At 39.4% G+C, this 13,120-nt stretch overlaps 1 protein-coding gene across 1 annotated transcript in view; it reads left to right on the forward strand.

Annotated features, from left to right (window-relative positions):
- Positions 1-13,120, forward strand: part of HADHA (hydroxyacyl-CoA dehydrogenase trifunctional multienzyme complex subunit alpha) — a 46,222-nt gene that overhangs the window by 15,265 nt on the left and 17,837 nt on the right. The window contains exons 7-8 of the mRNA XM_044261940.1: positions 1,547-1,649; positions 12,650-12,772. Coding sequence (XP_044117875.1) covers positions 1,547-1,649; positions 12,650-12,772 — 226 coding nt within the window. The remainder of the gene's footprint in view (positions 1-1,546; positions 1,650-12,649; positions 12,773-13,120) is intronic.

Here is a 13,120-nt window from a genome sequence, read left to right on the forward strand (position 1 = left end):
CTTAGAGGCTACAGAGCAATGTTTTTTTGTTGTTATTTTTTTTTAAGATTTTATTTACTCATTTGACAAACAGAGATCACAAGTAGGCAGAGAGAGGAAGGGAAGCAGGCTCCCTGCTGAGCAGAGAGCCCGACGCAGGGCTCGATCCCAGGACCCTGACATCATGACCTGAGCCAAAGGCAGAGGCTTTAACACACTGAGCCACCCAGGTGCCCCCAGAGCAATGTTAATACCCACTGAACCCTACAGCTTCAGGCACTGTTAGTTCCTCAGTGAAAATAGAGCTCAGCCGAAATACTCTTTGGAGGGAAGTTGATATGAGCTGGGCATAGGAAAATGGGAAGATTTGTGGTATTTTCTGATAATAAATAGTGTGCATTCCTTCATAGAAATTGTCAAGAGAGGGGCGCGTGGGTGGCTCAGTGGTTTAAAGCCTCTGCCTTCAGCTCAGGTCATGATCCTAGGGTCCTGGGATCAAGCCCCACATCGGGCTCTCTGCTCAGCAGGGAGTCTGCTTTCTCCTCTCTCTCTGCCTCTCTGCCTATTTGTGATCTCTGTCTGTCAAATAAATAAAATCTTTAAAAAAAAAAGAAATTGTCAAGAGGATTTATTGAAAGCATAAATAAGCCTATATGGTGTAGAAGATATTCCTGGGTTTCTTTCATTGTCTTGCAATAGTTGGTATTTGAATGCTGTTAGAAACCATTCTTCAGGTATGTACATAAGAAGCTCTAGCTGAGTTCTATTTTTAAGTCTAAAATTCTTATTAAAAATATTGTTGGGCACCTGGGTGGCTCAGTCAGTTAAGCATCCAGCTCTTGATTTCAGCTCAGGTCATGGTCTCAGGATCCTGGGATCAAGCCCTATCCCCCACCCCTCAACCCTAGGCTCTCCCTCTCTCTCTCAAATAAATAAATCTTTTTCAAAAAAAAATTTTAAAATACATGGGTTGCCTGGGTGGCTCAGTGGGTTAAGCCTCTGCCTTCGGCTCAGGTCATGATTCCAGGGTCCTGAGATCAAGCCCCACACTGGGCTCTCTGCTCAGTGGGGAGCCTGCTTCTCCCTCTGTCTCTGCCTCCCTCTCTGCCTACTTGTGATCTCTCTTCTCTCTCTCTCTCTGTCAAGTAAATAAATAAAATCTTTTTTAAAAATTAAAAATACATAAATAAATAATGACATTGTCAAAATCATCAGGTTTCTCAATCTCCACTAGCTCCACCAAAGGAATTTTAAGTATTATATAAATGACATAATATATAAATGCACAGTTTTAGGAAACAATTATTTCTCTACCGTATCATTTCCATAAGACAGAAATCTTACATATTGAATTAAAAGAAGAGATACAGACATTTTTGCTTCAATGGGAAGTGTCTAATCCCAAAAGTTACCTAAATGTATATTTTGTGTGTAAAACTTAACTGATTGATAAAGAGCATAAAAATCTGGTTTGACTTTACTCATTTATTTATTTTGCTCTGTTGAATGATTTGTAATTGTTATTCTGGTATTTTCCCCTGTACTCTGATCCTTGCTTGCTTGGTAGGTGGGTGTGCCTGCTGCCTTTGACATGATGTTGACGGGTAGAAACATTCGTGCAGACAGAGCAAAGAAAATGGGACTGGTTGACCAATTGGTGGATCCCCTGGGTAAGTGGTAGCATGCCTCAGAACTGGGCCTCATGATGTTATTTTTTTTCTAACATAAATATTGGTTAGAGTGAAATCAAACTCTAAAGAAATGAGTCATTCTAAAGAGTGAAGTTTTCTGAATATAGCTAATACTAAATCCTCTCTAACATTAATCACCCCAACTTTTATTTTATAAATTGGACATCAAGAGTACAGAATTGAATCAAATCCTTATTTTTTGTTCTTAAATTACCTGTATCGTTATTCATGATAACCCTCCTTCAATTTTTTGTGTCTGTTTTAATAATACAATAAACATGTATGAAACAACCTGAGAATGACATCTACTGATGGGCTGCTTCCCTCCATACAACTTCCTTGCCTCCCCTCACCCAAGGAAACCTCTATTCCAGATTGTATGTTCATTATCCTCTTGGATTTCTTAAAAATCAGCATTATTGAGATGTTCGTTATATACTAACAAATTTACCAATTTTTAATGTCCAGTCTCAGTTTTGACAAATATGTATAGCTGTGTAAGCACCACCACAATCATGTAATAGAACATTTTTAGTTTATAGCTTTTTGTGTTTTCTTTCATTTTAGCTAATGCTTTTGAGATTCATTCATGTTATTGCTATTTCAACAGTTTGTTCCTTCTTAATGCTGAGTGTTATTCCATCATACCGATACACCATAGTTTGTTTATCCATTCACCACATGATGGAATTTTGAGTTGTTTCCAGTTTGGGGCTGTTCAGAATAAAGCTGCTATGAACATTCATCCACAAGTCTTTATGTGGACATAGATTTCATTTCTCTTAAACAAATAACCAGAGAGTAGATTGGCTGGCTCATATGATAGATTTGTATGTAGCTTTTAAGAAACTGTGAAGTTGTTTTCTCAAAGTGCCCGTACCGTTGTGCATTCCTACCAGCAGTGTATGAGAGCTTGATCTAGTTGAGAGCTCTTCAACTGCTTTACATGGTCAGTCTTTTTAATTTTAGACCTTCTACCAGAAGTGTAGTATTAGCTCATTGTGGTTTTAATTTGTATTTCCCTAATGACCAGAGATACAAAGTTTTTTTTCATATGTCGATTTTCCTTCTGTATATCTTCTGGTAAAGTGTCTGTTCAGCTGTTTGGCCCATTTTGTTTGAGTTTTTCTTACTACTGAGTTCTCAGAGTTCTTTATATCAGAATACAAGTCCTTTGTGAGATTTGTGATCTGCAAATATTTTCTTCTTGTCTGTGGCTTGTCTTTTCATTATCTAAATGAAGAAATTCTTAATTTTGATGAAGTCCATTATATCAGGATCTTTTATGGGTCATGGTGTTGTTGTATCTAAGAAATCTTTTCCTAGGTCGCCTGCATTCTGCCTTCAGCTCAGGTCCTGTCTGGGATCTGTCCCGCCTTGGGCCTTGCTCAGCGGGGAGCCTGCTTCTCCTCCTTCCTGCCGCTCTGTCTGACAAATAAATAAATACAATCATTTAAAAAGGGGTGGGGGCGGGTAATCTTTTCTTTTCAAGACCGCAGAGATTTTCTCCTATATTTATTTCTGGAAGTTTTGTGGTTTTGCGCTTCCATTTTTATCTGTGATCCATTTCAAGTTAACTTTTGTATGTGGTATGAGGTAGATAGAGTTTTGGGGTTTTTTTGTTTTGTTTTGTTTTTTGGGGCTTTTTTGCAAATGAATATCCAATGTATTGGCACAATTTGTTAAAAAGACTCCTTTCCCCACTGAACTACCTTGACGCCTTGGTCACAAACCAATTGACTCTATATGTTTGAGTCTATTTCTGGATTTCCTATCTCCAATTATCTACATATCTTAAGTCAATATTATACTGTCTTGATTATTGTGTTTTAGTAAATCTTGAAATCGGGCAGTATGACCCCTTTTATTTTGGTTCTCTTTCAAAATTTATTTAGCCTATACTGGCTTTGCATTTACATACAAATTTTATAATCATCTCATCTATAACTGCAAAAATAACATGCTAGGATTTTGATTGGAATTGCACTGTTGGGAGAATTGACATCTTTAACATACTGAGTCTTTTCATCATGAATAGGGTATAACTCTTTATTTAGGTCATCTTTAATTTCCGCGTTGTTTTATACTTTCCTTTCAACATACTTTGCACAAAATTTGTTAAATCTGTACTTTGGTACTTCATACTTCTAGGACATTATACTTTTTTTTTTTTTTTTTTTAAGATTTATTTATTTATTTATTTGACAGAGAGAAATCACAAGCAGACAGAGAGGCAGGCAGAGAGAGAGAGGGAAGCAGGCTCCCTGCTGAGCAGAGAGTCCGATGCGGGACTCTATCCCAGGACCCTGAGATCATGACCTGAGCCGAAGGCAGCGGCTTAACCCACTGAGCCACCCAGGCGCCCGACATTATACTTTTTTTAACTTCAGTTTTTCATTATTAACCACTTTTATCTATGTGTGTGTGTGCCTATACACAATTGATTTTTGTACATGGAACTTGTATTCTGTGATTGCTAAATTTATTTATTCCGGTAGTTTTTTCTATAGATTTCTAAGGAGTTTTTATTTAAATAGTAATGTCTATAAATAAAGACATTTGGCTTTCTCTTTTCCCATCTCGTTGGCATTTTTTTTTTCCTCAACCTACTGCAGTGGCTGAGATCCTTAAGTACAGTATTGGATAGAGTTGGTGAAAGCAGATCGTGTTAACTTGTTGCCCATCTTAAGGGAAGAGCATTCGGTATGATGCTGTAGGGTGTATGGTGTTAGCTGTAGCGTTTTTATATACGCCTTTATCAGACTGCAGACATTTCTTTTTATCTATAGTGTGCTGAAAATAGATACTGAATTTTGTCAAATGTTCTTTCTGGATTTAATGAGGTGATTATGTGGTTTTTGTCTTTTTTAGTCTATTGTAGTATCAATTACATTGAATTTTGTTTATTGAACCAGACTTGCATTCTTGGAATAAACTCTACTTGGTCATAATGTATTATCCTTTGTTTAAATTGACTGGATCATCTAAAGTTTTGTAAAGGATTTTTATGTCTGGTCATGAGAGATAATGGTCTCCGGGATAATTTTCTTGTGATAGCTTTGCTTGGTGTTTGGTATCAGAATAATGCTGGCTTCATGAAATGAATTGGAAAGGGGATTCTTTTTCCCTGTTTTCTGGAAGATTCTGCATAAAATTGGTATTATTTTTTCTTTAAATGCTTAATAGAATTCACCAGTGAAGTCATATATGGACTTGGAGTTTTCTTTGTTGGGCAAGTTTTTATGTATGAATTCAATTTCCTTCATAGATAATAAGACTATTCGGGTTCTCCAGTATTTTGAGCAAGCTTATAATAGTTTGTTTCTCAAGGATTTTGTCCATTTTATTTAACTTGCTAAATTTATTGCAATAAAGTTCATAATACTTCATTATTATTCTTTCAATGTCTTTATACTCTGCAAAGATATATATCATTTATAGTCTTTAAGTCCTGATACTGGTAATTTGTGTCTATTTTGTCCCTGATGAGTCTGGTTAGAAATTTATCAAATACCAGCTTTTAGTTTCATTGATTTTCCTCTGTTGTTTGTGTGTTTGCTGTTTATTGATTTTAGCTATTCTTTATTTCTGCTTGCTTTTGGGTTTAATTTGTTCTTTTCTAATTTCCCAAGGTAGAAGCTAAGATCATTGTTTTAAGCCTTTTTTCCCCTAACATAAGCATTTAAAGCTGTCAGTTTCTCTTTTAGCATTGCTTTATCTGCGTGTTATAATACTGTGTTTTCAGTTCCATGAAGGTTGGAATATTTTCAGATTTCCCATGATTTTTCTTTGACCCATGTGTAATTTGGGAGTGTGTTATTTAATGTCTAAGTATGTGCAGATGTTTCAGAATCTTTCTGTTACTGATTTCCAGTTTAATGCTGTTATGATCAGAGTGTGGTTGATCCTTATTATTTGTAAGCTCCTTATCTGTAAATTCACCTACCTGCTAAAATTTGTTGTGACCCAAAAAAATAATATGTATGATGTTTTTGCAGTCATTAATAGACATGTACAGAGTGGTGAAAAATTCATATCTCCCAGTGCAAATGTTCCAGCTGAGGTCAAACAAGGCAGCATTCTGCTTGCTTATTTCAGCTCTCATATAGCCAACAAGTATCCTTTTAGTGCCTATTTAGTGCCATATTCTTTTCATTTTTTGTGCTTTTTGGTTGTGATTTCACTGTTTAAAATGGGAAAAGCTAGGAGTGGAAAAGTACTGAGTCAGAGTAGAAGTGGTGTCTTTAAGGTTTCTCTTTCTTCCCCTTTATAAGGAGGCCTCATGAGAGGCACCTGAATTAGACTTTGGTTGGAGGTCCCAAAGAGAGGGGATTGAGGTACTTGGAGTAAGAATGCAAATGTGTATCAGAGCATAGCCAGCAAGGGATATCTCAGTTATTGACTGGAATTCCTATTAAAGTCTGCAGTGCATTGGCTGTGCACCAAGTCTGCTGTGGGAAGGACAGCTTTCCCTGTGAGGCCTTCTGGGTAAAAGCCTTTCTAATTGCCTGTGGTTGGGCCTGAAAAATCACACATAGGTTTTTGGCCCAGAGCTGGGCTCCTCAGTTTCTACAAATAGTCATGTGACCATAGCCATACCTATTTCTACTTCCCATTCCCTTAGCAAGTACCTCAGCTGATCATGGTTCTTCGCCTAGTGGGGTGACCTTCATTCCTAGAAGGTCTGGGCCACTAGCAGTCCTGCATGGACTGAGTTGTAATTTTCCATTAACTAATTACAGGTCCCAGTAGCACTAAGAGGACCCCCTAAGAGATCTGTCGTATTCAAGACCTACTCTTCCTTATTCCAGTTTTATAGTAGGAGAATCAGGATTGTAGCTGGAATCGGTGTAGAATCAGTGTAGTTGGTAATCAGGATGAATAGTCCTGGAAAGGGATTGCTGTTCTACAGCAGTGCACTTTCAGATGTCACCTGAATGTCGTACCGAACTATCTACAGACCAGGCCCGAGTTTTCTCTTCCCCAATCATCTGGTCGTAAGGAACTCCATAAGGAGTCCATAGGGGCAAACTGGGACAGAGAAGGGGGAGTAAGGAAAGTTTTGGTCACTTTCAACGTTTGCCTTTAAGGTCTGCTCAAGCCCTTTCTCACATACACCAGTTCCTTTTGATCATGGAGTGGAGTGCTGTTGCACACCATGAACTTTATGGTTTAGTGGGCCAGACAACCTCCATTTCATGATGGGCAGCCTAGGTCACACGGTAATCTGATAGCCTATGGTTAATTAAATTTTGAGTTCCTGCTGAGGCCCACTAGCAGGCCAAAAGCTGTTTCTGAGTAGGAGAGTAGTTACATGGGCTTGGCTCCAAATCCCTCAGTGTCTATACTATGATTTGCCTGTAGGGTCCTCTCAAGGACGCCAAACAGCCTCCCTGTCTACCACTAACACTTCATGCACCATCAGGTCTGAATCATATGGTCCAAGTAGCTTTTCTTGCTGGGCCCCACTTAAAACTAGCAGCCTTCAACTTAGTAAAGGGGCTAGAGTAGCACACCCAAATGAAATGTTGGTTCTAACATCCAGAGAGGCCCACTATGCTTGTGCCTGTTTTTCTTTGGCAGGAGGGGCCAGATGCAACAACTTCAGCATAATATCATCAATGTAATGAACCAGCATGGTATCTTGTAGAAGGGAAAGACAATCAAGGTCCCTGTGGACTAAATTATGACATTTGGCTGGAGAGTTGATATATCTCTAGGGTTAAGACAGTAATGGTATATTGCAGACATTGCCAGGTGAGAGCAAAAAGCTTTCACCTGGTGAAAGCCAAGTAGTCCTTACCAAGAGCTATTGAGGAAAAAAGCATTTTCTAGATCAGTATATGCATAGCAGGAAAAAGATGTGTTAATTTGTTCAAGCAATGAAACCACATCTGGAACACCAGCAGCAATTGCACTTACTACCTGATTAAGTTTTAGTTTAAGTCCACTGTTGTTCTACAAAGGTCCATCTCTTTTATGCACAGGCCACAGCAGGCAAGTTGAATGAGTGGAAATCACCGTCTTTCAGATCCTTGCTGGTGGCACTAATCTCTGCAGTCCATCTGGGAATGCAGTATTACTTGGTTCACTGTTCTTCTGAGTAGAGGCCGTTCTAATGGCTTACATTTGGCCCTTCCCATTTTAATAGCTCTCACTCCACAGGTCAGGGAGCTAATAAAGGGAGATTTCTAGTTGCTGAGTATGAGTATTCCAATTACACATTCCAGAAATAACCACAGGATGGATTCAGGGACCCAGTAGGCATACTCTAAGATAGAACTGAACTATAACTCCATAAATTAGTTGACCACATAAGCCCCCAACTCTGACTGGTGGACCACAGAGGTATTTTGGGTCTCCTGAAATTAGTGTCAGTACAGAGCCAGTGTCCAGTAATCCCCCCAAAAGTCTGATTATTGTATTTCCCTTTCCCCAAGGTTAATGACCTTATAGCGTCCCTTTGGGGGAGGCTGGGAGAAAGATTAGCAGTGTAATCTCCTTATGGAGATGCAGCCTCCCCTGATTGCAGGAGGTTCTGAGTCTGTAAACTGGCTCATTTCGAGGAATTGATTGAGGTGCCATGACTGTCTTTGGTGATTTAGATTATTCTGTTTATTAAAACTAGAATTCTTTCACTTTCACAGATCAAGTAAAAATATAGTAGACTTACTGATCTGTTTCTTTTCTAGTGACACTTTGGTCAACTAGCCAGTGCTATAGGCCTCTGTAAGTCAGACTATTCTGATTACTTCTTTGGTTCCACTGTCCATTATGATAACCATACTCAGTTTGCCTTTGGTGGTGAAGTGTTGCTCTTTGGCCTTGGCCACCGTAGGATCCCATTATCTCCATCGTATTTAGGGATCCCAGTTGATGGTAGTGGTTCCCACTGTAGTTTCTGACCTATAGAGAAGAGCAATGACAGAGCCCTTCAAGGATCCCAGGCCTCTTCTCCCAAATTGATTTAAGAGTCATGGTGAAAGATATGTCCTCAAGCCCTTCCAAACTGGCTGAGCAGGTCCAACATGATAAATCCATGTTAACACTGAAATTTCCTTAAACCTTTCATTAACTTCCTCTACTGCTTACCAGCACAGTTCTAGCATTTCAGAGTCATTTAATGCTGCTTATTTTCTGTTTGTCCTCCCTGTTCTTTGTTCCTTTTTTCTTCCTCCTCGCCTTTGGATTAGTCATTTCTTACCCTCACTATTGGGCTTTTACTTTGCTTTACCCTTTTAATGGTTGCTCTGAGGTTTAAATTGTACATCTTTAATATATGATCTATCTGGAAATGATGTATCATTTTACATATAGGGTAAGAACCTTAAAAGAGTATACAGTTGGGACGCCTGGGTGGCTCAGTTGGTTGGACGACTGCCTTCGGCTCAGGGCGTGATCCTGGAGTCCCGGGATCGAGTCCCGCATCGGGCTCCCAGCTCCATGGGGAGTCTGCTTTGCTCTCTGACCTTCTCCTCACTCGTGCTCTTTCTCACTGTCTCTCTCTCAAATAAAAAAAAAAAAAAAAAAATCTTTAAAAAAAAAAAAAAAGAGTATACAGTTGACCTTTGCACAACATAGGTTTAAACGGTGCAGGTCCACTTATACACATATTTTTATACAGTACTTTTATACATGGAAATGTATTTTTCTTTTCTTAAGATTTTATTTGGGGTGCCTGGGTGGCTCAATCAGTTAAGCGTCTGTCTTCGGCTCAGGGCATGATCCTAGGGTCTTGGGATTGAGCCCCACATCAGGCTCCTTACTCAGCAGGAAGCCTGCTTCTCCCTCTCACACTCCCCTTGCTTGCGTTCCCTCTTTCACACACTCTCTCTCTCTCAAATAAATAAAATCTTTAAAAAAAAAATTAAAAATAATAAAAAAAGATTTTTTAAATTTATTTGAGAGAGACAGAGAGAGAGAATGTGCACAAGCAGGAGAAGGGGCAAAGGGAGAGGGCAGGCCAAGCAGGGAGCCCAACTTGGGGCTTGAACCCCGGACTCTGGGCTCATGACCTGAGCCAGACACAGAAGCTTAACTTACTGAGCCACCCAGGTGCTGCTTCTTATTTGCTTAATAACATTTTTTCCCCTAGCTTACTTTATTGTAAGGATACAGTACATAATACATATACAAAATATGTGCTAATCAGCTGTGTTATTGGTAAGGCTTCTGGGCAGTAGTACACTATTAATAGTTAAGTTTTGGGGGAGTCAAAAGTTACGCTTAGATTTTCTGCTGCAAATGGGATCAATGTTTCTAATCCCTGCATTGTTCAAGAATCAGTTTCATTTTTCCCATTTTTTGTGCTATTGTTAAACATTTTTTTTAAGATTTTATTTATTTATTTGACAGACAGAGATCACAAGTAGGCAGAGAGGCAGGCAGAGAGAGAGAGGAGAAAGCAGGCTCCCTGCTGAGCAGAGAGCCCGATGCGGGGCTTGATCCCAGGACCCTGGGATCATGACCCGAGCCGAAGGCAGAGGCTTTAACCCACTGAGCCACCCAGGCGCCCCAACATTTTATTTCTAAAATATATTCAACATGCCTCAGCATATTGCTATTTTTGTTTTAAACAGTTATCTTTCAAAGAGATTAAAATGAAAAAGGTGTCTTTTAAATGTACCCACATATTTGCCATTTGGGGTACTCTCTCTTTGTATAGCTGCAGGTTCCCATCTGGTTTGATGTTCCTCTAACTTGAAGAATTTCACTGACATATTCTGTAGCATAGGTCTGCTGGCAGTTAAATCTCTGACCTTTTGATTTGTTTGACAAAGTCTTCATTTCCATTTTATTTTTCAGAGATACTCTTTTTTTTTTTAAGATTTTATTTATTTATTTGACAGAGATCACAAGTAGGGAGAGAGGCAGGCAAAGAGAGGAAGGGAAACAGGCTCCCTGCTGAGCAGAGAGCCCAATGAGGGGCTGGATCCCAGGACCTGGAGATCATGACCTGAGCCAAAGGTGGAGGCTTTAACCCACTGAGCCACCCAGACACCCCCAGAGATACTCTTGATGGCTATCAAATTCCAGGTTTCTTGTATTTTCTTTTGGTACTTTATAGATGTCTGCATCATGTTGTGGCTTACATAATATCTGATAGATAGTCTGTTCTCATTTTTATCTTAGTTCTTCTGTATGTAATGTGTCTTCCCCCTTACCCCCCACCTCCCCAGCTGCTCTTTGTTTATGACATGCCTTGATTTGTGTGGTTACTCTTGGTTTTTTTTTTTTTATGTTCGCTGGGCATGGGATTCATTGAGCTTCTTGGATAGTGGACTGACAGTTTTTATAAAAATTAGAAACTTTCTGGCCATTTCTTCCAATATTTTCCCATCTCCCCCACCCCTTTTTCTGGGGCTCCAACTTCACATATGTTAGATTACTTGATATTGTCCCAAAATGAAGCAGTGAAGCAGTTTTTCAGTCTGTATTTTCTATTGCCACGAATATAAGTTTCCTGATCTTTTCTTCTTTGCTATATAATCTACTATTAATCCAGTCCTGTGTATTTTTCATTTCAGGTGTCAATTTTTTTTTTTTCGTATCTAGAAGTAACATTTGATTCTCTTTTATGTATTCAGTTCCTCTTAATTCTGTTTCCCTCTACCTTCTTGAACATATGACATGAATTTATAATAGCCTTTCCAACATTGTATCTGCCAATTCTGTCTTCATTTCTGCATCTGTTTCTATCAGTCAGTTTGCCTCTTGTCTTTAGGCCTTTTTTTTTTTTTTTTTTTTTTTTTGCTTCTTTTATGAAGCATGCTTTTATGAAAAGAAGCGTCAGGTAGTTTCATCTTGTGCATGTGCAGAACAGTACTCAGCCAGAATTTCAAGGGGCCCTCTGTAGATCTCTGGAGCTCTCCTTTCGCGGAGCAAGTACCCTCCAGGATTCTGCTTCACAAATTCCAGTGGCATTGGCCTCCCTACAGGCTCATTGTGACTTCTGTGGGCCCTGTGCACTCTCACCACTCGGCAGTTTGGGCTCAGTTCTTTCTCATCCTCTTTCACATACTTTCACAAGAAAGCACATGTCTTAAGGGAGAAAGTGTTTACCTGTTTGCTTCAGTCTCCTCCCACTATTTTGTTTCCTACATACCACAAGACTGTACAAAATTGCCTTTTCAACCCCCAGCCACCACTTCCTTACAGGCTTTTGATTGAGAGCCTCCTAGATGCCTGTTTTCTTGACCCTGTAAAAATAGCTTTTGGACTTTTGGAGCCTAGCTCTTTAGTTTCTTGCCTCAAGCAAGTTAGATAAGAGCAGATGCTCTCATTAGAGTAGAAGGTGAGTTGCATGTTCTTGGCATGCTCCTTTCTCTGTAGAAGTACTTTATGTGCTAATTGTCCTGACAGTGTGAGGGATTGCCCTCTAGCTTTTTGACCCAGCCCTTCTAACCCCCTACACCACCCTAGAATTTCATGACTATTCCATGAGGAAGACTAACTTTGCATTTGGTTTCTTCTAGCTTCTGATCTATTGTCTTTGACCTCCAAAACTGATCATTTCATTTGCCCCAAGGAGCATCCTTCTGCTTAAGCCAAGTAGTCTAATCGTTAGCCCATGCCCAGAAGCAACACATATCCTCAGGAGAGAAAATACCCAGCAATCGTCAGCTCACCTGAGACAGGCTCTTCCCGCTCTGGAATTTCAGTTCGTAGGGTCCTCGGTGCTTCCACCACTCTCTCATAGCTCTACAAATGTGTAATTTTACAAGTTGTTCATTTTTGTCCACAGTTTTGCAGTAAGAATACAGGCCTCATGAGATATTCTACATCCTACTCAGAAATAGAAGCCAGACTGCTAGGACCTAAGACCTTGTTTTCTATCTAGAGCACATTGTTGCACCTTTGCTCAGTGTTACTTCCCTTCTTTGAGTCCGTAGTTGATGACTTGCCACTGTTTCTAGTCCAACATGGAAAGCTGTGCTAAAAGTGATTTACACTCCAATCTGTTCTGTTCATTTTTACAGGACCAGGATTAAAACCTGCAGAGGAGCGGACAATTGAATACTTAGAAGAAGTTGCAGTTACTTTTGCCAAAGGACTGTCTGATAAGAAAATCTCTATAAAGAGAGACAGGGGATTAGTAGACAGTGAGTGTCATTATTAAAGAACAAAGGCAGAGGTTCTCTCCAGAGAGTTTAATTTTATTTGCTGTGAAATAAGAATTGGGGAAGAGGTAAATGCATTATTTACACCAAGCATAGAGTCATTCTGAAGGAGTACAACAACTCTGCTCTGTGATCAAGTCCTAAACCTTACACTGGTTGGTTACAGCCATTTATTTTTAACTTTATCTTGGAAAATTTGAACCATTAATATGAAAGTGGAATAGCATAATGCTTAGCACTTATCAACTAATTAAACCAGGTGTATAGAAGTGCCTTGGGTTGCAATTTGGATTTCGTATGTCAAAGTAAAGTTCTTTCAGATAGCTACAA

The sequence above is a fragment of the Neovison vison genome, chromosome 8, assembly GCF_020171115.1.
Source record: "Neovison vison isolate M4711 chromosome 8, ASM_NN_V1, whole genome shotgun sequence".
Classification (NCBI taxonomy): domain Eukaryota; kingdom Metazoa; phylum Chordata; class Mammalia; order Carnivora; family Mustelidae; genus Neogale; species Neogale vison.